General features: G+C 44.4%; 1 protein-coding gene across 1 annotated transcript in view; it reads right to left on the bottom strand.

Moving 5' to 3' along the window:
* The window catches only part of LOC146353026 (ovostatin-like), a 66,571-nt gene that overhangs the window by 33,553 nt on the left and 9,134 nt on the right, over positions 1-23,884 (bottom strand). The window contains exons 7-18 of the mRNA XM_084835474.1: positions 21,368-21,452; positions 21,003-21,114; positions 20,299-20,413; positions 20,036-20,145; positions 18,814-18,972; positions 16,270-16,512; positions 14,374-14,431; positions 10,730-10,875; positions 5,977-6,126; positions 5,484-5,651; positions 3,745-3,880; positions 801-912 (exon numbers count right to left, since the gene is read on the bottom strand). Of these exons, the coding sequence (XP_084691600.1) occupies positions 801-912; positions 3,745-3,880; positions 5,484-5,651; positions 5,977-6,126; positions 10,730-10,875; positions 14,374-14,431; positions 16,270-16,512; positions 18,814-18,972; positions 20,036-20,145; positions 20,299-20,413; positions 21,003-21,114; positions 21,368-21,452 (1,594 nt within the window). The remainder of the gene's footprint in view (positions 1-800; positions 913-3,744; positions 3,881-5,483; positions 5,652-5,976; positions 6,127-10,729; positions 10,876-14,373; positions 14,432-16,269; positions 16,513-18,813; positions 18,973-20,035; positions 20,146-20,298; positions 20,414-21,002; positions 21,115-21,367; positions 21,453-23,884) is intronic.

The raw sequence follows: 23,884 nt of genomic DNA, 5'->3' as shown, positions 1-23,884 counted from the left end.
TCTGCACTGAGAAAGGTAGCCCCTTTCAGAACATAGCACAGGAACACAGTGAGGAAGGGAGGGGGAAAAGGGGACATAGAGAAAATGAGAGAGGAGAGGAAAGGGGGTGGGATGGGATTGTGTGTGTATGTGTATATATGTGTGTGTATACACACACATACACACACACGCACACATACAGAAAGAAAGAGAAGGGGAGAGAGAGAATGCTGCTTTAATCTCCATCCACCACTGTGCTGTGCCATCCCAGGGGCCCCCCTCCGCCCCCAGCCCCGCTCCAGCAGGTGACACACTAATGAATGCACCCCTTGGAGTTCTACCTGTAGTAGAACTGGACTGCCAACAAATTAGAGCATGGTTGTACAATCCATGACTCCTGATGCAGCCAGTGAAGTTGGTGGGGCTCCTCCCACTTTTCCCCACAGCTGGATTGCAGGGGAAAAATGCTGCTCCACCACTGCTTTTAGAAGTGCTGGGACAACAATCTTGTTGGAGATTGCTGGGGTATTTGGGAGAGGCATTTGCCTCTCTCAACCCCCAGCAACCCCAGTTCAGGGACTGATGTTTTCCACTACTAATAGCTGTGGAGCAACAGAGATCTCAGTGAAGATCACTAAGGAACCCCAGATAGTCTTTAGATCTCAGCAGTCAGGGAGAGAAGATTTAAACCTCCCCATCCCTGTGTGTGTGGCCCACAGGACCAAAGAAGGTTGTGCATCCCTGAACTAGACACTCATTGTTCTGTGCAGACTCTGTGGACGCTGGCTTCTTTAAGAGTGGAACAATAAATAATAACTCACTTAATGACAATCAGATCCCAAATCCAGGTTTCAGGGAAGAACTTCCGAACAGTCTCCATAATAATATTTCCAGATACGTCTCCTGGAGGTGGAACTGGTGGAGGAGCAGAATCTAAAAAAATGTTAAAAGACCAGTTGGACTAAACTCTGTGAATTTGTAGCAGCAAAATGGCAGGGGACAGCTATTCCCCATGAAAGTCCAATCTGATCGTGTTTGTTCTGTGAGGCAGCTCTGCCTGTTTTGGACAATGCTCCTGCTTCTGTCCTACCTAGACTGACAGCATGAAGTGTGACATCAATAATGTGGAGCAGGGACTATGGAGATGCTCAACATAATGGCAACATGATGTGGGGAAACATGCAACAGCAGAGGTGGAGGAGGAGAAGGAGGAGGGAATGACACAAAGCAGCTAACAACATAATTAAAATGGAAAATATAAAATTCAACTTAGAAATTAAAACAGAGCTACAACAATAGATTAAACACAGCAATTAGAACAGCATCAGAATTCACAATAAAATAAAGATTCTGGGGGGAAAATCCAGCTTAAATAAAACCTTGCTAACTGCCTAAAACCAGGCAGTCATGGGGCTGGGTGGACTTCTTTTGAGAGGCCATTCCAAAGCGTGGGCACCACAAATGAAAAGGTCCTCTCCTAGGTACCCATCAGTCATATGTTAAATGGTGGCAGGACTCAAAGGAAAGCTTCTGACATGGAACAAAGGTCCTGGGCAAGCTCATATCAGGAGATGAGCTTCCCAAGGCATTCTGGTGCCAGGCCATTTATAGTTTTAAAAGTCAAAACCAGCATCTTGAATTGAGCCTGGAAGCTAATGGGTAACCAGTGAAGATGGCAGAGGACAGGTGCAATATGAAGTGAATAGCCAGCTCTCATCAGAACCCTTTTAGCTGCATTCTGGACCAATTAAAGCTTCCAGATTGGAAGCTTCATAGTTGAAGCTTTAAAGGTAGGCCCACATAAAACAAATTACTGTAATCTAACCTAGTGGTAACAAAATTAATGTGGTAAAAAGCACTCCTGCCCACTGCTGTCACCTGAAAATTCATGTTCAGGTCTGGATCTGAGAGAGCATTCCAAAACTATAAGCTTGTTGCTTCAAGAGGAATACAACCGCATCCAGTACATCCAAGAACAGAAGATCCAGCCAACATATTTGGATTATAGTTCAGCTTGTTAAGCTTCATCCATTCCCAAACCACTGCTAGACAATCATTCAGAACTTCCACCTCCTCCCTAGGATTTGCAGATGGAAACGAGAGATAATGCTGGCTGTCATCTGTGTATCGATGGCACCCTAGCCCAAATCTCTGAACGATCTCTCCAGCAGTTTCATGTAAAAGTTAAAAGCATGCAGACTGAACCTTGTGGCACACAGCAGAGCAACACTCTTGCAGCACCACCTTATAGAACCAACCCACCATGCAGGAGTGGAGACACTTCAGAATGGTATTCTCCAGTCCCATCCCAGCAAGGTGGTCCAGAAAGATACCATGATGCATGATATAAAAATCTGCTGAGAGATCCAAGAGAATTAACAGCATTGCACTCTCCCTGTCTATCCCACAACAACATCCACCCAGGTGATCAAGGCAGTTTCTCTTCTAAAACCAGGCCAGAAACAATCAAGTTTCATCCAAGAAAGCCTGGACCTGGTTTGCCATGACCACATGCTCCAAATCCTAACTAAGATAAAGCTGATTTGATACCAGATGATAGTTATTGAGATCAGCCCGGTCAAGTGATATTTCTTTCAGGACAGGTTTCACCAGGGCCTCCCTTAGGGCCACTGGAATCTTCCCCTTCCACCATGAGACATTTATTAATCTCTATAGTCCAGCTGCCTAGACTTTGCTAGTAGACTTAATAAGCCAGGATTGGCAAAGAGCCAGAACATACATGGTAAGTATCACCTCTTCAAATAACTTGTCTACATTCTCAGGTTGCACAGACTGAAAGGCATCCAACAAAAATGACTAGACATCACTATAGTGACCTCCGGAACTGATTCTGACATAACTGTGGCATCCAAGTTGGAGCAGATATGAGCAATTTTATATGAAAGTGTCTTATAAATGGGTCAGAGCAGGTTCTAAGGCTTCTATTTCATCACCTTTTTGCTCAGATTGAAATGGCCGCTTTACCTCATACAAAAGCTCTACTGTAATGAACAACACTGAGCCAATATGGTGGTGGTGGAGAAGCAAATTCTTCGCATTCATCACTGCCACAAAATAGACTTTAATACGACTAGTCAAATTCGACTTGAGTCTTCTGCCATTTGCACTCTAGCGACTGTCTTGCTTGTTTCATCACCCTCATATCTGGAAATGATTTGGCATTGGGATGGATGGTAATTCCTATCCTACCACATAGGTCAAATTATAATCTCTTGTAACTAGGGGACTGCTGGCAAGAGAGATGGAATCCTGATAGACCAGAGAAAAGGACAAGGAAAAGGAAAGGAGAAATTTCTGCCACTCACTGCCAAAGGCAAGCCCCCACGCACCCCGGCCAAACAAACCTTTTGGAAAGTTTCCTTCCTCAATCAGCCCCTCCCCACAAAAAAGTTCAATCTGAATGCTTGAAAAATTGAACGTTTGACTTGGCACTAAATAGTATTATTATTATCATTCATAGTTGAAGAAAACTTTATTAAATATTGGTTTCCCATACTGCATTCAAGTGTAGAATGTGGAACCAGCTTTCCCATCTTTTGGATCATCTCTTATTTACAGATATCAGAATGGAATCAAGACCTTTTTCTGTTGCTGTAACTCATGATTTCTACAATTAACTCATGATTTCTACAATTTCTATATCAACACGGTTCTATAAGCGCACTACCATTTCCCCCCGACTCCTCAAGGGGTCCATTCTCCATCTACATTTTCAGGACTGCACCACCCCCAACCTCAGTTTACCTGCAAATGTAGGACGAGATGTGGTTGTGGGGAAACGACCAACAGAGTCTTCAAAAGAATGTGGAAAAGGGCGACCACTTGAACATATAACGGGTTGTTGTAGACGGGAGTTGGTTACAAACTTTACACCTGTATTCTTCAAAATATAGGAAGAGTTTTTGAAAAATATAATAAATGCCTCAAGAGTAAGTGCCAGCACATTGACTTGGGTTCGGAAGCAAATTAGCAGCCAGTGCAGCTCCTTCAAATGTGATTCCACCTCGCTTTACCAACTGGCTGCCACATTCTGCCCTAGCTGAAGCTTCTGAGATGTCTTCAAGGGCAGCCCCACAAACAATGCTTAACAGTAATCCAATCAGGAAGTTACCAGAGTGTGAGCCACTGTGGATGGACCAAACTATCTCTGTCCAGGAATGGTCATAACTGGTAAACCAGCTAAAACTGTTAAAAGGCACTCCTCAAGTGACCAGGGCCTCAAGTGACAGAGCTGAATGAAGGAATATCCCCTATGCCTCTGCTCTTTCTAGGAGAGTGCATCGCTCTCTAGGATAGGCTGAACACCCAGTTCTTGGACATGAGAACTTCCTACCCACAGAGTCTCCATCTTGTTGGGATTCAGCTTACATTTTTTGGCCCTGATCCAGCTGACTATTGACTCCAGACACTGGTTCAGCGCCTGCACAGCCTTATATTCCCCACTTCCCTACTACTTGGAGATAGTAAGGCAGTGCCTACCATTCAGGAGCAAGATGAATGAAGAGCAACACTCTCTCAGCTCACACATAGTTCAATCAAAGGATTACAAACAAGTTCTTACCTTGGCAACTTATTCAGAATTTCAGCACAAAACAAGATGTTATCTGAGCAAGATGACCTGTGCTGCTCTAGCAGACACCAGCCACTGGATTGCATGCCACTCTTTGCCAACTCATTTTGTGGACACCTGATAACAGACACCCCCCTTACACACACACACACACACACACACTCACTCCAACCTTGCATGTTGCTCTTTCATACCCATCTAGGCCTTTGTCAGTCTTCTTTTTTTCCTACCTACAGGCGTGCCCACATTCTTCCCCTGCCCCAGCTTTTCCCACCTAGTTCCTGTCTTCCTAGCCTAAGCCTCTGGACTTCAAGTTGTAGCATGTTGTCTTTGACCAGAATTCAGCTCAGCCTCTACAGTTCTCATAATCATCTCCAATTGCATCTTCTGCTGCTGGCTTGCATTCTGTGATGTTTGCCACAGAGATCACCCTTAACTGTAAACTTCCCCTCTCCTTCCTAGACACATATTTAGCAAGAGTTGCAGAATGGGAGCCCGGTTATAGTGCTGGCACCTCCCTCTTGGCCCACCAGAGGCATAAGCCAAGCAGTTGGAAGTCCTCCATCAGCCAAGATAATGTTTTACGCTGTAATTCCCCACTTTTATTTCTGTTCTCCAGTCCTGCCCCCTGATCAAACCTAAAGTCTACCCGCTAGATACCTCTGTAGGTCAGCTGATTGGCCACATACTGCTTTGGAATGTATAGCTATTTGTGTTCCAGACTCCATTTCATGTACTGCTTTGTAATCTGAAAACTAAGTAGGAATATTCAAATCACACATCCATGTGTTAGTCATGTACTGGCAGAAAATCACTGGGAATCACTGAAAACCCCCTAATCCGCTGGAGAATAGAGAACATTAGAAACTTCTTTTCTATAACCTCTCACAGAAGAACAATGTGCAAATCTTACTTTTATAAGCCCATAGATATCTGGGCCATAGCTGAAGTCAGCAGGAACATAAAACAAGCCATTATAAAAGATGTTATCAGGTGGAATGCAGGGCTCTTTAGGGTCATCCTCCAGGTTGAGCCCATTGAAGTAATAACCAAACATCTGATAGGGAAGAAGACTGTAGACCTAAGAAGGAGAAACAAGTGCAGAGACTTATTATAACCAGGCATAAGCAATTACAATTCTGAACACAGGAAATCAGCAAGCAAAAACTCAGACTGATAACTCAGAGGTGGACAACGTATGTCTGTCCCCTGACTAGCAGAGGGAGGACAGAAAAAACCATACAATGTTGAGAAAAGTGCTAGAGATGCCAGACCTCGTGAATGGTGTGTGACTCTTACTGTGGGATGAAGGACAAGTAGGGAGGTGGCAACATTCTCTTCTGAATCACAAAGTATACAAGATTTAATGTGGACTGAGACAGATCAGTCAGGGCTCTTACACTTACACTTTCAGCGGACAATTCTCTCTCTGGCCTCAAGAGAAGGACACTCTGATCCACAGCTCGCAGGGCACAGTGGGAGTTGGCAGCAGCTTCAATATGGAGGCTGACATTTGAAGCTGGGAGGGCTTGCTTCTCAGAGAATTGGAGCCTGACCTGGAATTGAGAAGATATTAAAAGAGTTTACCTCTTTATTAATGAGAATTCCATCTAATTTCAGGACAATTTGAACATAAGAGCTTCTCTCCATCTCAGACTCTGACAAAGGCAGCATAAGAAGATGTCTGGATATTTTTATCCCCCCATTTTCAGTGTCTGATTTACATGCCTCCTGTGGCCTATTGCGCCACACAGGTTCTATATTCTTTATCAGTCTGGGCTTTCTGTAAAGCTGAATATGAATATGTAGGGGGGTGGCAGGGAAAATCACATTTGTTTCATCTTCCAGCTGAACACTTCTGATGGGTCACCCTTGATGAGAACAATGGATGGTACCTAGATGTGAGGCCTTCTCTGTGTGGGAGCTCAAGCTGGTGAGCACTATTAGACAAGTATTAACCTGTCCCATGGCTCTGGCATAGGACATTGTTGTATTGGTAGTAGCAATGACTGCAAGAATTGGCAGGCCTCAAACACAACTGTTCTTTATTCAGCACACACAGAAGTGAGGGCTTAGCAGAAACTCCACCCACTGTTGCTGCTCCCAATTCCAAGGTTCAAAAACAATAACTAACCCACAGTATCCCCTAGAATACGTAACATTCCTTCCTCCTTAGCTATCATAGTATTTCAACCAATAAGGAGGAACCCTTTTATGGTACGGACTCTGCAGTCGACTAGTAGGTGTAGATTGCTCCGATGACTTCCTTTCAGTAACTGCTGTAGGTAGGGATGTTGGAGAATTCCGCCATGGACTCCAGTGAGGTCAGATTCTTTAGAATCCGGCCCCCTGGAGTCCATGGTGGAATGGACTACTGCCCCCCGCCACCCCCTGGAACGGACCTACCTGGTGGTTGTGGTGGCGGTGGCGGCGGCTCTGGGTTGTCTTCGGCTACTGCTGGGCTGCTGCGGCCACCATTTGCATCCCTGCATTAGGCCGTGATAGTCTATGCAAATACTTACGTAGCCTATCACAGCAAAGAGCAGTGCCCCTGCTCTTTGCCGTGATAGTCTACGTAAATATTTATGTAGCCTATCATGGCCTAATGCAAGGACGCAAATGGCAGCCGCTATGACGACCGCCATTTGTGGCCACAGCAGCCCGGCAGCGGCCAGAAGTCTGGCTGTGGCTGGCCCTGGCCGGCAGCTCCGCAGCCTTGCTGTGGAGCGGAGCCAGCTGGGGAGGATTCCCGGGGGGGGGGATGGATCGCCTCCCCCCTCAGCGGACCCAGGCAGTGGCCTGGTAAGTGGGATTCGTACATCCCTAGCTGTAGGTAAGGAAGGAGTATTGCTTCCATTGCTTTGTGGTTCTGGCACTTCAACAGGTGATAACCGAAACTCATCAGTTCCAGATAGATCTTCAGCAGCTACCTCTGCTGATGACAACCCACTCTGGCCAGAACGCCTTTTCAGCTGGTCAACATGGCGATGCCACACTGACCCATCTGCACACTGGGCCTTGCATGACACACGTCCAGTGACCTCAGTAATAGAGGAAGGAACCCACCTCGGTCCAGTACCATAGTTCCTAGCAAACACCTGATCTGGTGGGGCAAATGAACAGAGAGTAGGAGCTGAGAAAGCAGCATCCAGAGCTTGCTCCCATTCACTTTGTAAGTCTTCAGCCAAGTCTGGGCAGACCCGGTCAAGGCAAGATTTTAGACATAGCTCCATTAGTAACTCCGCAGGACTGACTCCTGTTGTTGCACAAGGAGTAACATGTTGAGCAACAAGAAACCTGGCAAGGCGTGTTGGCCAGTCTCCTCCTGCAAAACATGTATGAAAGTCACTTACCTTTTCGAAGGGTGACATTCGTGGGGGGGGAGGAGGCGCTCCATCCCTCCCCCTGAAATTCTGGCCGGGGGGGGAGGCGCTCCGTCCCTCCCCCCTGAAATTCTGGCCAGGGGGGAGGCGCTCCATCCCCCCCCCGAATCCTGGCCAGCCGGTTCTGCAAATGGCAGCGGCCGTAGCTGCCACCGTTTGCGTCCCTGCAGTCAGCCGTGATAGGCTACGTAAATGTTTACGTAGCCTATCATGGCTGATTTAAAAGAAAAAAAAACCGCGCTATTTGCGTTCCCCTTATTTTCGCCATCTTAGTCTACGTAAACATTTACGTAGACCAAGATGGCAAAAATAAGGGGAACGCAAATAGCGTAGACACTACGCTATTTGCGTTCCCCTTATTTTCGCCATCTTGGTCTACGTAAATGTTTACGTAGACTAAGACGGCAAAAATAAGGAACGCAAATGGCGGCGCCCATGGGCGCCGTCATTTGCGTACGCGCGGGTTTTTTTTCTTTTAAATCAGCCATGATAGGCTACTTAAACATTTACGTAGCCTATCACGGTGTTTTTAAAAAATCTAGCTGTGATAGGCTACGTAAATCTTTACGTAGGCTATCACGTTTTTTTGTTTTTTACCTGGAAATGGTGGCGGCGGTGGCCGGTAGGAAGACTGGCTGCTGCTGCCGCCGCCGCACCACCGCTGCACAGAAGATCCGCCCAAGGTAAGTCCCATCCCGGGTGGGGCGGGGGGGGCAGACCGTTCCGCTACTGATTTCAGGGGACCGAATGCGCTGGCATTCGTCCTCCCCGAGATTCGTGGCGGAATTCTCTGACATCCCTACTGTTGAGTTTCATCACCCTGTGGATAATCAACCCCATGAGACGCTAGGTGGAGTGATTCCTTGTTATAGTTCCTTAGCCTTGTGCTGACAGATGTTGAACGTCAGACTTGCTCAAGGTGATCCTTCTTCTTGCAAAACCTGCACTCAGCATCCTTGAATCTGCACAGAGAGCACTGATGTGGTCCACCACAGCCTGAGCAGGAATAGGTAAGCCAGGGACTATCTGCAGATTTTATGGAGGGTGCGTTTCCTGTGTTCTGTTGACTTTGCTATCCACAATTCTCAGCCTGCTTGCTCTGGATGGCATTTACATCATCTGCATCTCTCTTGAGTTCTATGACATATAGTGATGCAGTCTCACTGGCTATAATGCTTTTTCTTGAGCCACTGCAAATGTCAAGTTTAGCTCAGACAGAAGGCATCGTTGTAGTGCTTCATCATAAACCCCACAGACAAGGTGATCCCTCAACATATCCTCTAGAATATCCCCAAAGTTTCTGTGTTGAGAAAGATGATGCAGTTCTGCAATATAAGTGGCAATGCCCTCTCCAAGTTGCTGCATTTGTTTGTGAAATTTAAATATCTACACAATAACTGAAGGATTTGGTGAGAAATGTATCTTCAGTAATCCTAAAAATTCATCAGATGTCTTAGTTTTGGGTGAGGCAGGAACAGTGAGGCATCTTAGTATGGCAAATGTCTGTGGCCCACAAACAGTTAAGAGCACAGCTCGCTTTTGTTCAGCATTAGCTATCTTATTTGCTTCAAGATAGAATGAAAGTCATTCTGCATAAGAATCCCAGGAAGCAGGTTGAGTAACATTAAACTCTTTGATATGTCCAAGAGCAGCCATTTTGATTTTAATTCTCTTTTAAAAAACAACACAGGAGTTGCTCAAGTTCTTAAGTAGGTCTAGCCGACTCCTTACTAGTTAGCTGTGTAAATGGATTCACAGTCCTTGCTACCTGTATATCTCTCAGCATCCCACTTTGCCAAAAAATGTAGTATTGGTAGTAGGAATGATTGCGGGAACCAGCAGGCTTCAAACACAACTGCTCCTTATTCAGCACACACAGAAGTGAGGGCTTAGCAGATACTCCACCCACTGTTGCTGCTTCCAGTTCTACAGGAGCTGCCAAGGTTCAAAAACAATAACTAACCCACAATATCCCCTAGAATACATAACAGGCATACAATGCCCATAAAACAGGCAAACCTTCTTAGTAGGATCAACCGAGGAAACAAGGAGGAGGACACATCTGCTCTGATGTGGAACAAAAGGAAAGGAGGAGGAAAGAGAAAAGCATCTGTATGGAGAGGCAAGGAAATAAAAACTAACAGCACGCAGATGCATCTTGCCATTTGTTATGTAAATTTAGCAGATTAGCCAGATTAGCCTCAGGAGTAGGGATGGGGAAGCATTTGTTCAGTTTGCATTTTAATGTGAAACGTAGGTAACTTTGCACTTTTGAACCACTATCCAAACTGAAATTCAGTGGCATTCAAAATTCACACTTCTCTGAATTTTGCAGTTGAGTTATCCAACTGAAAAAAATGCATACAAAATCTCTGTATTTGAAGAAATGATGTCAATAATGCATTACATTAGAAAAACTGCTTGCAATAAATGTGTATATTAAGCAAATGCATGTATTAGGAGAAATGTGCACAGAAATGCTTATGAGTGGAGGAATTCTCAAAGTTTGAGATGAACCAGACTTCAGACTGAAAAAATGAGACACTGAAAGAAACCAAAATTGACAGATATGTCCATCCCTACTTAGGAGAGGAGATTTTTGTGGAAATCATGGCAGGGATATGAAGAGTTAAACTCTCTTTCCCTACCTTGCATTATCCCAGGGCTGCTTTTTACATAACTAAAAATCTGCACATTAATTGCAGTCACCCACTTAATTACATGTCTATTTTAGCCCTTTTGTGTTGCATTTCTTATCTCACTACGCTTATCTTACCTTATTATTGAAGCACTTTTCTATCTGGAATCTGGCAGCATCAGCAACCACCTCCCTGTCAGGATGCAGAGTGTAGACCAACAGCGTAGCAACTGGAGCCATGCTTGGACTGACGGTAAATGGGATGTTGAAGGTGCCTTTGGCAGCTACCACAGAAAACAATAAGAGAGAAGCTGGGATCAGCAGAAGGCATCCTCCTGAAATGCAAGACTGATAGCAGAGCGCTTCAAAGGAAGATGATAAAGGGACTGTCCACTATAACTTCCAGAGTTTACACAGGCTCAAACACCATTCAGGATCAGTTTTAGATCCAATGCACTATTCTATAGAAATATCTATCAGTGTATGTTTGTATATACTGTATGTATGTATGTATGTATGTACTGTATTCCTATACTATCTTTCTGAAGCCAACCAAGGCAGTTTACAAAGATTTCAGAAAGCCCTTTCCCACATGCCTGACAAGCAGGCCACTGCAAGTGAGGGGATTTTCAAAAGGGGCTCTCCTGTAGTAACTGAGTAACTGAGCAGGTTCTTACAAAGACAGGTGGTCTGTCCAATTGCTAGGCCTTAAGCCAAGGGGGGGGGCTGTGCCCCCCTGCACCACTGCCACACTACCAAAATTCATGGCAGTAAAAAAATAAACCAGTGATTTACTGCTACAGGGCAGCAAATAGGTCAAATTTAGCTTGTTCTTGTGATATGGAGGGTAAAAAGCTTGTTCTCCATTCTTTTGCTGCTGCCAAATTCAGTGGCACTGCAATAGCAGGAGTGCAACCCATGGGTGGGGATCTCTTGGGGGTTGAAAATGGCCCCTGAAGTTGCCCACTCCTGCTCCAAGCCATTTAGAACTTTAACCATTAAAACCAACACCTTGAATTAAGCCCAGAAAATAATTGGCAATCACTGCAGATTTTTCAGTATTGGGGTCATGTAATCATGATACTGTGCACCAGTTAGCAACCTAGCTGCCATCATTTGCAGCAACTGAATCTTCCAGATGATCTTCAAAGGTAGCCCTATGCAGAACAGATTGCAATAGTTTAACTGTAATGCATTCAAGGCATGGATAACGGTTGCCAGTTTAGACTGACTCAAGAACAGCTGCTGCTGGCACATTAAACATAGTTGTGCCACCGCTGCCACCTGATGATCCAGAGACAATGCAGGATCCAAGAGCATTCCTAAGCTATAAACCCGATTTTTCAGGGGGAGCACGATCCCATCCAGAACAGATTGACCAACAGTACCTCTGTCTTGTCTGGATTTTATCTCGGCTTGTTCACCCTCATCCAGCCCATTATCAAACTTAGGCAATGTTCAAGGGTGTCAACTGCTTCCTTGGAGCAATAGTGCTGAATGTCATCAGCATATTGATGGTAATTTATTCCAAAACTCTGGATGACCTCCCCCAGCAGTTTCATGTAGGTGTTAAATAACACAGCGGACAGAATGGAACCCTGTGGGACACCACAGATCAGGCAGGGGTGGCCAAATTTGGGAGAGGCTGAGGAAAGCCATTGCTGGTTTGCTGCCAAAACTCAGTGGCAAACTACTAAGGAAGCCTAAAGCATTCAAATCTCACTTGTTTTCAAGTGATATTTGGCCATTTTAGGCTTCTGAAGCAGTTTTTGTAGCAAACTGCTACAGAAGCCTAAAATGGCCAAATATCACTTCAAATCTTGTGGGGAGGGGGGCTGCACCAGGGGGTAACAAGGGCTGCATGTGGCCCATGTGCCACGTGTTCCCAAACCCTGTCATAGACCAATGGCTGGAATGCCAGACAGGTGTCCCCCAACATCACTTTCTGGACACAACTTGACAGGAAGGACCAGAACCACTGCAACGTAGCGCTGCCAAGGCCCGGCCCCACCAGGTGGCTGAGAAAGATACTATTGGTGACAGTATCGAAAGCTGATGACAGGTTCAGAAGAACTGGTAGGGCTGCACTCCCCCCATCCAACTCCTAGTTTAGGTCATCCACCAAGGCAACCAAAGCAGTCTCGGTCCTATATCCTGGCCAAAAGCCCAACTGAAATGGGCCCAGATAATCAGTTTCATCCAAATGCAGCTGGAGTTGTGAGGCCACTACCTTCTCGATCATCTTGGCCAAGAACAGAATACTTGAGACACGCCTGAACCTTCCAAAATCTGTCGGATCTTATTAAAGACTTCCTTAATAGAGGTCTTATTACTGCCTCCTTCAAGCAAAAGGGAACATGCCTCTCCTGCGAGGAGGCATTAATCAGTTCCATTAGCCATGTGGCCAGTCCTATCCTAGCTAATTAGCCAAGAAGGGTGGAGCAGACAAGCGGTAGCCTTCACCTCTCCAGACACCTTGTCCACCTCCCTGAGATCCACAAACCGAAAAGAACATAAGCCAGCTGGACAGGCCACTGCCAAGGTTATATGTACCTGACCTGCCCCAACTGGAGTCCAAATAAAGACAAATCTGAGCAACATTATCCCCCCCCCCCGCCCTGCCCCAAGGCAAATTGTCCATACTGAGACATCTAGTGTTCTGGCTGAATTTTGCAAACATTCTCATGCCCATGGAAAAACACTCCTAAGTTCTGACAATATTTTCTGGGGAGGAGGGCACTTGAAATGAACTTCCAGGTTTTCTTAATTAAAAAAATCCAGGTGTTTATGCATATCAGTGCACATGAATGAGCTCAACAAAGAGTATTTTAATGCACACTAGCTTGTGCATTAGCATACAGCCACAAGGTTTTAAAAAGGATATTTTTATTCCACAATTGTGTTTATGCTCATCAGTGCACAGCAAGGGATTTTTAAGAGAAGTTTATCAATATGCATTAGCACGAGCACTGACTCCAAGCAATGTGGCTTAAACAAAAGAGTATAGGCACAGTCCTTCCAAACAGGAATGAGGGAGTTCCTTACTGTGAGAGCTTCCTTGCTTGAATAGTTGTAAGTAGGATCAAGGCAGGCGCCACCCACCTCAAGCAGGCCTTCCACCTTGGTTCTCTTTGCACTCTGGTCCCTCTGCTGGCTGCTGCCCCACGCATCCCCCCGAAGGAAAAAAAAACTCAGCTTGCAGAGGGGGTGCATGGCAGCAGTCAGCGCGGTCCTCGAAGGAAGATTGGTGGATGCCTGATTTCCTGGCTGGAAAAGAAAAGGAACTGCTGCTGGGGGACAAGAAATACTGCTGCTGTGGGGGACTCTTACACTGTGGGAGTGGGGGGTCGCCCCAGCAGCAGTTTTTCCAGGTGCAGCCCTTCAATGCAGTCCCCTGTGCAAGCCAATGGAGAAAAGGCGTTGGGATTTGAGGAGTATTGGAAGGGAGATGCTCACAAAACAATCCAGTTTTTGAGGCAAACAGCTCACTCAAGTTTATAAAAAACTGAAGCTGCAGCAAATTGTGAACTCTGAACAGTTCAATGAATGTGAACAGGTGCATTTTTTATTTTATTTTTTTGTAAAACTAGAAGGCAGAATGGTGGGGGTGGGTATCCATGGTCCTCTTAGCACCCTTTAAAATGGCAATTTTCACATTCAAGATTGAACCTCACCCATAGTGCAATCCTACACATTACGTCTCATTGATTTAGTGAGCCTGCCTTGCTCCCAAATAGGTTGGTATGAGATTGCTGCCTAAATTTTAGCACAACACTACTTACCATGACTGAAGTTGATGGTGTATTTACCAGAGTGGACAATTTTGTTTTTCACCAATACCTATGTATACCAAGCAGAAAATAAACCATGAGGAAAATCTGACAGTGCAATTCTAGGGAATGGGAAAGTTTTTGTACATCAAATCACCCTTACAGTAGGATCTCAAATTATCTGGACTGGAAGCTCTTAATAATGTTGAAATTATGCACTGAAATTTTTCTCAGCTCCCCAGTGGGTCCTTATTCACTTCATACAAAAATGTGTTAATGACTATGTGCGTACAAAAACCTGCAGTGCTTACACTGCAGTAGTTACTATCTGTACTAACTACTACTACTACTACTAACTGTCCTTATGTTATTGCAGAGCTCAGTTGCATTTGCTCCTGCTAGCCCCAGTGGTACTCCTGAAAATTCTTAACTTATTGAACACGCTCTAGCTGCTGCTTTAAAGCTACCTTCTTGGGACTTCTAAAGCTATTTGCGTTGCCCTTATTTTCGCCGTAGTCTACGTAAATCTTTACGTAGACTACCCAGGCCCAAATAAGGAACGCAAATGGCGGCGCCCATGGGCGCCACCATTTGCGTACGTGCTTTTTTTTGTTTTTCAAAGTCACCCGTGATAGGCTACATAACGATTTACATAGCCTATCACAGCTGACTTTGGAAATCTAGCCGTGATAGGCTACGTAAATCGTTACGTAGCCTATCACGGGTGTGTGTGTGTGTTTTTTTAATTCACTTTTGTATTTCACGGCCGGGGAGACGGGGCGCTTCTCCCCGGCCTGAATTTTGGCCGGGCGAGGCGGGGCGCCTCCCCCCCAGCCTGAATTTCGGCTGGGTGAGGCGGGGCGCCTCCCCCCCTGGCCTGAACTTCGGGGGGAGAACCGAAGCGCCTCCCCCCCACCGTGAAGCAAGCTGCGGGACCAGGTAAGTGACTTTCGTACATCCCTAGATGTATTCCAGGGGGAGTTTTGTGTGTATGTGTGTATAAATGTGTATTTATATAATAATGATGACGTTGATGATAGATAGATAGATAGATACTTTAAAATCTCCAGAATTCAGGAGGCAAATAATGGGAGAAATCCAATAATTCCCAGATCTTTTAAGTGATTTGATTCCCTGCTGAGAAACTTCCACATTTACTCCAAATATCAAAGTGCCCAATTCAGAGTGCTGGTATTGACATTCAAAGCCCTACATGGCTTGGGACCAGGTTATTTGAAGGATCGCCTCCTCCCATATGTACCTGCCTGGACCCTACGATCATCTTCAGGGGTCCTTCTCCGAGAGCCACTGCCAAAGGAGGTGAGGTGGGTGGCTAACTGGCTACCAAGAGGAAGGCCTTTTTTGCTGTGGCCCCCAACTGTGGAATGAGCTCCCTAGAGAGGTTTGCCTGTTGCCTACGTTGTACTTCTTCCAGTGCCAGGTGAAGATCTTTTTATTTTCCCAGTATTTTAGCATTTTATCTTCTTAATCTTTTAGCTCCAGTGTTTTAAATCTGTATTTTACATCTCTGCATTGCTGCTAGGTTTTATTCTGGTTATACTGTTATATTGTGGTTTTAAGCTTTCATATTTTATATTGTTTTATGCTGCACTCCGTGGTTTTAATTTTTGTGAACCGCCCAAAGAGCTTCGGCTATTGGGTGGTATGGGAATGAAACAAACAAATAAATAAGCAAGCACCTTTTTGCTAGAGAATAACTTACAACCGTCATCTTTGACAAAGATTTCATTGAAAAAATCAGATAACTTAATAAAAAATATCTTCTTGTCATCTGTTTGAGTGTCACCTCCTCCCTTTGGAGCTGCATTCCATTTATTATTTTTTTACAGTCATGTTTTTACTCTGGCAAATGCTCAAAACAAAATTGACCAGTGATTTGGTACTTACAATGTAGTAGAAGGTTGCAGTTTTGCCCCCTTTAATGTTCTCAATGTTATCCAGGATGTTGTTCAGGATGTAGGACACTTTGATTGGCCTGAGCTTGCCACAAGGCAGGTCTTCAAACACTTGGTGTATCTTCACAAAACTACCTGTCCTGGAGTAGAAGCGCTGGACTGAATGATAGGCCTCTGGATAGTAGGGCAATAACCAGCCATCACTGTTGCAATTCTCATTGGGTTTATATATTAGCTGTAGAGAGAGGGGGTGAGGGTGGAAAGAACAGATGCATTTTGCTGTGGCCTGTAGAAATCAGTACAATTCACGTTATTTTTTTATAAAGGAAATCAGATAACTCAGGGTCTTTGAGTAGTGGAATATCATGGCCATAAACAGACTTTGTAAAGAGATTACAAACTGTAAATAGGATTAGCCTTAAGTAGTTTGATTAAGGCTGCAATCTGATACACACTTACCTGAGAACAAGTCCGACTGAAGTAATGTGCTATAAATGGTTTCTTCTTGTAGGCATTTCCCTCTACTATTTCTGGTCTCAGGCACTATCTGTACACATTACAGGTTTAACCTTTTAAAGAAGGTTTAGGCACAATCCTATGGAGATAGTTGCCTGCCTCCAAACTCAGAGCTAACTGACTATCCAATGCAGGTCAGGTGGAGCGTTGAGGGAATCCTCTCCTCCATGCTCTGGCCGCCCTGCATTTGCAGCTAGACAGCCGATTCCAGCTGTCTAGCCGGGGCGCCTCGGGGGGGGGGGGCGGACAGCACATAGGAAGAGTCATAACAGTGCTTCCGCTCTCCCCTCCCTGCCCCCAGGAACGCCCCCTTTTCCCCCTGCTCCACACTGCTCTTATGAGCATGGAGCTGGGGACAAACCGTGCCACCTATGAGGTGGCAGGGAGCGGGTGGGGAGGCGGTTTTCTGGGAACCGACTTCGGAGCACTGGCTCTGAACTCGGTTCCCAGAAAATGAAAAATCCAATGGCTGTCTAGCTTCTGTCTAGTGGCCATAAGATTGCACTCTTAAACACCTTTTAAAGAAGAGAAAAGCAGCTTTGGGAGTGAGAACTTTGGACTGGAGAACTGTGCAGGGGGAAAGGAATGATTAACCTTTTCTCCATTCGGTTCTTCCTCTTCCAGATCGCCCTCAGTGGGTTCCTCCTCCCATGTTATTCTAAGAAACACACATTTGGAACCCAGCCCTTGGTGGTGGTTGTGGGATCAGGACAATTTGTACTGGAGAAGTGGTGAGTAGGAAAAAGATAAAGTGCTCTGCCTCCCTCCACCCTCGCTGATTCTTCACTAAATCTTAACCCATCCCAAACTTGCTTTTCTTTACAAGGCTCTGTTACACACATTTGCATATCCTGGTTAATTTGCCCTTCTAGCTCCCTCAGAGTTCAAGGTCATGTTCTGAGATATGGAATAAACCACAGGTATTTCTATAGCTATTGCAACAACTCTAGTATCAGCTTAGTATCAAATAGGGATGTATGGATTGTGTAAAATCCATCCCGTCTGTGTTTTGTGGATTGTCAGGTGCCTTTTGTTCTGGCCCATTGATGGAATCGGATTTCTTTTTTAGTTTTTGAATTCACACAAATTTGCATTTGCGGGAATTCACATGTGCGAAAATGCACAAATTTCTCCCAGATGTGCATTTTCACGCTTTCGCCTAATGTGTCGTTTTTTAAAAAACTTTTGCATATTTTCTATGATGAAATTTGCACACAATTTGGGAAAGTTAGAAAAACAGTCCACAGGTCTGTAGAATCCACCCAACAGGAGAAAAGCCAGTCTGCTGCGGAATCCGCAGGTTGGATTCATATAACTCATTTGTGTCCATTGTGGATATCTCTGCCATCCCTAGTATCAACTACCCACATGGGTGAAAAGAGCAGGTAAGTGAACATAAGAAGAGACTTACTGGAACAGCCCAAAGGCCTATTTAGTCCACTTGTTCACACAGTGGCCATCCAGATGCTTCTATGAAGCCTATGACAGGATATGAATGCAATCACACCCTCACACTTGTATATAAATGTATTAATTGCTGGAGAAAAAAGGGTGATGCCCTTCACTGGAGGCAGCCTAAAAAACTCTCCATTGATTAATGGCTTTGGGAAGTGAAGGAAGTCAGAAAGATGATCAAGTTAACTTAATGTGTGAGAATGAAACACAGGGGTCAAACCTTTTGTTAATTTTTATGAAACTGACAATAAGAGACAGGACTTTTTTGTATTAATTTAAAATGTTCTTCCTCCAAAATGTGTTTAAATATATATATATATATATATATATATATATATATATATATTTGTTATTCTTTGCATGACTTTGCCTTTGTGATGATTGCCCCAATAAAAAGTTTGAAATGAAGTATCAGGCTGGAATCCATTACAGGCACACACTGTCACTGGAATGCTGTTCCATCCTGTTTGGGTGCAGAGCTAAAGTCAGGGGAGAGGACCTACTCAGCTGGTTCTCTGCCTGGCAACCACTTCCTCTTTCCACGTTGGCTCTGTTGATGACTTACTTTGAGAGAGAAATCTGGACTCAAGATCTCTGAAGTATCAATGCAAAACTGAGCCGTGCCATTTGAACTGGTGCTGTAGTTGCCCACGTTCTTGTTGTTGAGGAGCAGTTGGACCAATTCATTTCTGATGGGGGAGTCATCAACATCAACCAGTTTCAGCTGAAGGGAAAGCAAAACCCCAGATAATTATAAACTAATCTCTGATACAGCAATGTTCTGTAATTAGGCATGTGTGATTAATTGCCCCAAGATATTACCCTAGTCTTAAATAAATTATTTTGGTTTCCCTAAAATTCCTTAGATGGTTCACATGAGGAGGGAATTTCAGATTAATGTCAACATTTATACAGTGAGTTTCAAAGTGCTCCACATCCATTATCTTAGCTACTCTTACAAAAGCCCTCTATAGTAGGTTAGTATTATTATCCCAGTACGGCAGGGACAAAATTGAGGGTGAAAAGCAATGGTTGTCTAAAGCCACCTAGTGAATATGTGGCTGGGATGGGATTTGAGTTGGGGATTTTCCAGCTTGCTGCTCACACTCTTAGCCGCTATGCTACAATAGCTTTCAAATTCACTTCGAATTTCATTTACCTAGTACATCATTGAAAAGTATATCCAGCTCTGTTAGTATAAAGTCTGCCTAATTTCTCTCTGCTTCTGTTTTCCACCAATCACAGAACCTGTCTGGTTCACCCAGGACAGAGACAGTTATGAGTTAACAGATGGATTTTATATTTTCAAAAATGGAGGATCAACAATTGTCTGCTACTTTCTTGTTCTTGTCCTAAAGGTGCTGAAACCTGAAACAATCACATCAACTGGTACAGGCCAATTCGAAAGTCTGCAAACTCTCCTCCATATCATCTTAACACTATGACTCTACAGACAGCATGACTTCAATGTCAAGTCAGACTCCTCCCCCTGCACACACATACACACCTCTGCCAACCTGCTTTTTGTAACATCTTGCCTGATGAAGAGATCTGGAGATTTCAAAATACGTGTGGTTTCCTTCAACTTTTTTCAGATGTCTGGTCCCCTCCCCAGTTTGTTTCAAACAGTTGAAATTTCAGTGGCAAATTTAGCGCTGCTGCTCAAGCAGAAAGCCAGTTATTCAGTTTACGGGTTTCACTATAATACTCCTAAAAAACCTGACATTTATTCACCCATCTCTTTATTTAGCCATTTCAGTTGGAACATTCTCAGCTTCTCAGTTTACCTGCCCACAATATGGAATACCCGTTCTGTAGTACTGGTCCATATTCTCAAACCTCACTGCCCCCAGTACCCGAGAAATTGAAATGGAGGCTGAACGGTCAATCTGTATCCCTGTGTGAGAGTGTAAGGAAAACAATGGTAATCAGTCTTGGATTTAATAAGGTTACTTAAATATGGCAAATTAGTTATCCAAAGTATTTTTATGACTGCTGTTTCTTTACCTTCCCAGCAGCCTTGTTCTTTTTTATAAGGCAGAAGGGTTACCTGTTCCTTTCTCTGTGATAATGGCTTTCACGTCAAGGTTCATCCAGTAGCCTGAACGATTAAGCTCAAAAGTCTTAGAGTTGAAGACATGGGAAAGGCAGCCATCCTTGCCCAGCTGATAAAAGAAAGGAGAAGGGAAAAGCCAACATGAGCAAGAAAATCCATTGGCATTGCTTAGCCGTTGCCCAATTCCACCCATTACAATGGAAATATCTTCCAAGAGGCCATGATATAATACATGCTAGATGTTTGCCTCTGGATCAGAATGTCCAGCTGCTTAGGCTGATACTCATTATTGACTTCATGGAGCCATGCCTAGCCCTTAGACATACAATATCTGTACTGTACTTGCAGCACTCCTAAAAGAGCTGAAAGTATGAAGACAACATGAGGACAAAAATCTTCCTTGTGCAGAAGGTCAGATCGAAGTATCATTTCTCATGCATGCTTTTGCTGAACCAATAACCATTTGTGAAGTCGGGACAATAGTGACTATAGCCCTGTTCAGACCTACTCAATGCTTATGCTGAAAAGGAGAAGAGGGATCGCTGGCCGTGCCCATGACCTCCATGCATCCAGCAGAAGGTGTGAAAGAGGCTTTTATGTTCAGCTATACAGGCCCAGTGGGCATGATTGCACTCGCCCTCCACATGTTCAGTCTGCGAGTGGAAGGTCATAAAAGGATCAGAAAATACATATCTTACTTCTTTGTTAATAGATTCACAAATGGGGTCCCTCTTGCAGCTTCCATAAAAATTGAGATTTCTGCACACGCTGAGCTGAGCATTTCCCTCAAGTGGCTGCCCATAAGTGTACCTAGAGAGGAAGGAAACATGCTATTAGAGAAAAGACAGCCTTCACATAAACAAGAACTGGAAATAAGTAGAGCACTCCAGATTCAGAAATGCATTTGGGGGTGTATATTTCCCCTGACAAATGCTCATGTTCAATTTTGCATTAAACCTCAAGAAGTGTCAGCTGACTTCTGTTTACTGACTTAAATTCTGTACTGATGTATGTTGATTAGCAATAACTTCCTTAGGAACTTCTACTTTTGCTTGATACTTACATGCTACACACCTTCACTATGAAACCCAGATTCTCCACAGAGACTGTTTTTGGCGCACTGACTGTAACATCAAACTTTGGTAACACTGGAGAGTGAAAATGAAAAAGACACATTTTGCATGCTTTTCCAGTGACTCAATTTGAAATTTTGAACACTTTAGTGCGTTTGAGGGGCAAGAGAAATGGAGACAGGGGCAGCTGCTCAATACAGTTTTGAAACCTTTCCCTTAGTTCCATATGTTTCAGGAAAACATTTTTTTTCTTGTTTGTTGACTTGAAAAGTCTTTATCATTATATTATGTGAATATATTTTTGCATATATTTTTAGTACATTTTAGGGATTTTTTTCACTTATATTTTTATGTTGATACTTTGGTGGTTAGGGATAATTTATCTCTCTTTTCTTGAGATTAAATCACAAAGGGCCCTTAGAATAGCAGGAATAGCTCAGTGGGCTAGGCTAAGAAGAGGGCTCAGGACACAGGGAAGCTAAGGGGCATGGGGCCCTGAGTCAAAGTGTCTAAAGGAAGAGTGCAGGGTAAGCAGTGCACTGAGAAAGAAGAACATGAGTAAAGGGGAAATGGAGAAGAAGCCCTGAGGAAAATGGCAGAAGAGGCAGGGAACTGAGGCACTAAGGGGGTTGGTCAGCCTTAAGGTCAGGAGGGAATGCTTGCTATGGGCCCCAAGGAAAAAGTACTAAGCAGGCTAGCTATGAGGTGGAATGGCTACAGAATGACAGGACAAGGTAGGCAACAGTGAGGTATAAAGCAGGGATTTGAGAGGACAACGGGTGAAAGAGGAGAGCATAAGTGAAGAAGAACCAATTAAAAAGGCCATTTTTTTAAAAAAGCAACAGCGTCTAGTGGTGAGAAGGATTGTACACTATTGTCAGGACCTGGGCAAGTAAGGGAGGCTTGGGGGCCTGGGAATTGTGGGACAGGGAGTCCATGGGGAAACAGGATTGTTAGGCCCAAAATATAGACTTGGAGAGGGCTGTAGTTCCTTTAAGAGTTGCAAAGAAGGAGAATTCTACCAGTGGTAGTTTATATTGTTATTGCTGTATTGTGACCTGGCAACCCTCACTGGGTGCACAAGGACCGCAAAAATGCTTTTAAGGCGTCAGGGGGAGCAATTACGTGGCAGCTGACATTTAGCTCTAGAGAACTGCAGGAAGTGACTTAAGCTTCAGCTTTGATTAGTGACAGGCTACAACTAGCTACAAAGTCCATAGATGGCCAGAGCCCTAACAAGGCAACCTCACCTCCTGCATTGTTAGACATCTTCCTTACACCACCCTTTTAGTTTTTCACCAAGAGAGATGTCTGCTGATGCTCTACAGCAAGATGGCAGCAGCCATCCACCTACTATTGCTGACTTTTCAACAATCTCCTGTAGTTGAGGCTTTAACAGCAGCCTGATCTGCAGACATTAGTGGGGGAAGCTTTTTAGGGCATGGAGATCAACATTGGGTGCTTCCAGATGAGGCTTTTATCATGCGCTCATCCTGCCTCGGAATAGCTTGGGGAAGCCAAAAAGGGAGAAGGATGGGGTGGGGGGAGAGGCATGGAACTGCAGGATCCTACAGTCTCTCTGTGGCCATCCCCATCCACCACAGTAAGTCAGTTAGATGGGCTTAGAAGCCTAGCTAGCTGGTTTTTTAAAAAGGAGGAAGGGGAGCTGAAATTGCTCTCCATCTGTCAGGAACACCATCCTATGGAACTGAAATGATGGAATGGTAAGAAATGATGGAATTGCTGCACAGTGCCTTTGGATTGTTAGCGCTAGGACCCCCCCCCCCACCTGAAAGCACCCATTACCTCCATGCTGTGAAAAGCTTCCCCCAATGTCTGCAGATCAAATTGATAAAAGCATGTCAGGTTGTTGTTTTCTGACCAGTACGCAAACACCACTCCAAATTATATCAGAATTCTGACTGAAACAAAAGGTGTGTAGGGGTGGGGGTTTAAATTAAATCCCGGCAAGTGTTTGCTCAGTCTGTTCTCAGACCCCAGCTGGCTGGTACTTGTGTCTTTCTAAGCCACTTTGGCTGAGTGGTGATTTCTCCAGGTCACACACCCATGACTTACTTGTATGTAAGAAGCATCTTACTTTGCTTTACTGTTTTTGTAGCATGCTGAATATTTATTTTGTAAAACATTTCTATTCCCCTGTCCTTTCTGTCATTAAGATACCTACACAACACTAGCTACAACAGGGACTGTGAAAACCAGCAACAATCTTCCCCTTGACACTACAACTGCAATAAAGTATACATAGAGAATAGTTCATATTTCCATAAATCTATATCACATAAATCTATATCACATAAATTGCTTTCAAGCTGGCTTGCCACCTCACTTGCTCTTCCACACTCATTTCTAGTCCCCACCCCTCTAGTGACTATAAGCAGCAGGCCTCTGTCTCTGTCTCTTGTCTCTGTCTCTGTCTCTCATTCCTCAGTGATTTCCTACAGTGGAATGTTGTCAGGCGCAGGACTACTCATGGATGGCCTTTAGGA

This window comes from Heloderma suspectum, chromosome 2 (assembly GCF_057233095.1).
Source record: "Heloderma suspectum isolate Gila_16-S chromosome 2, 16-S_ref, whole genome shotgun sequence".
NCBI lineage: Eukaryota > Metazoa > Chordata > Lepidosauria > Squamata > Helodermatidae > Heloderma > Heloderma suspectum.
Note: the sequence above shows the minus strand (reverse complement) of the source record. Positions and strands in the feature narration are given on the sequence as shown.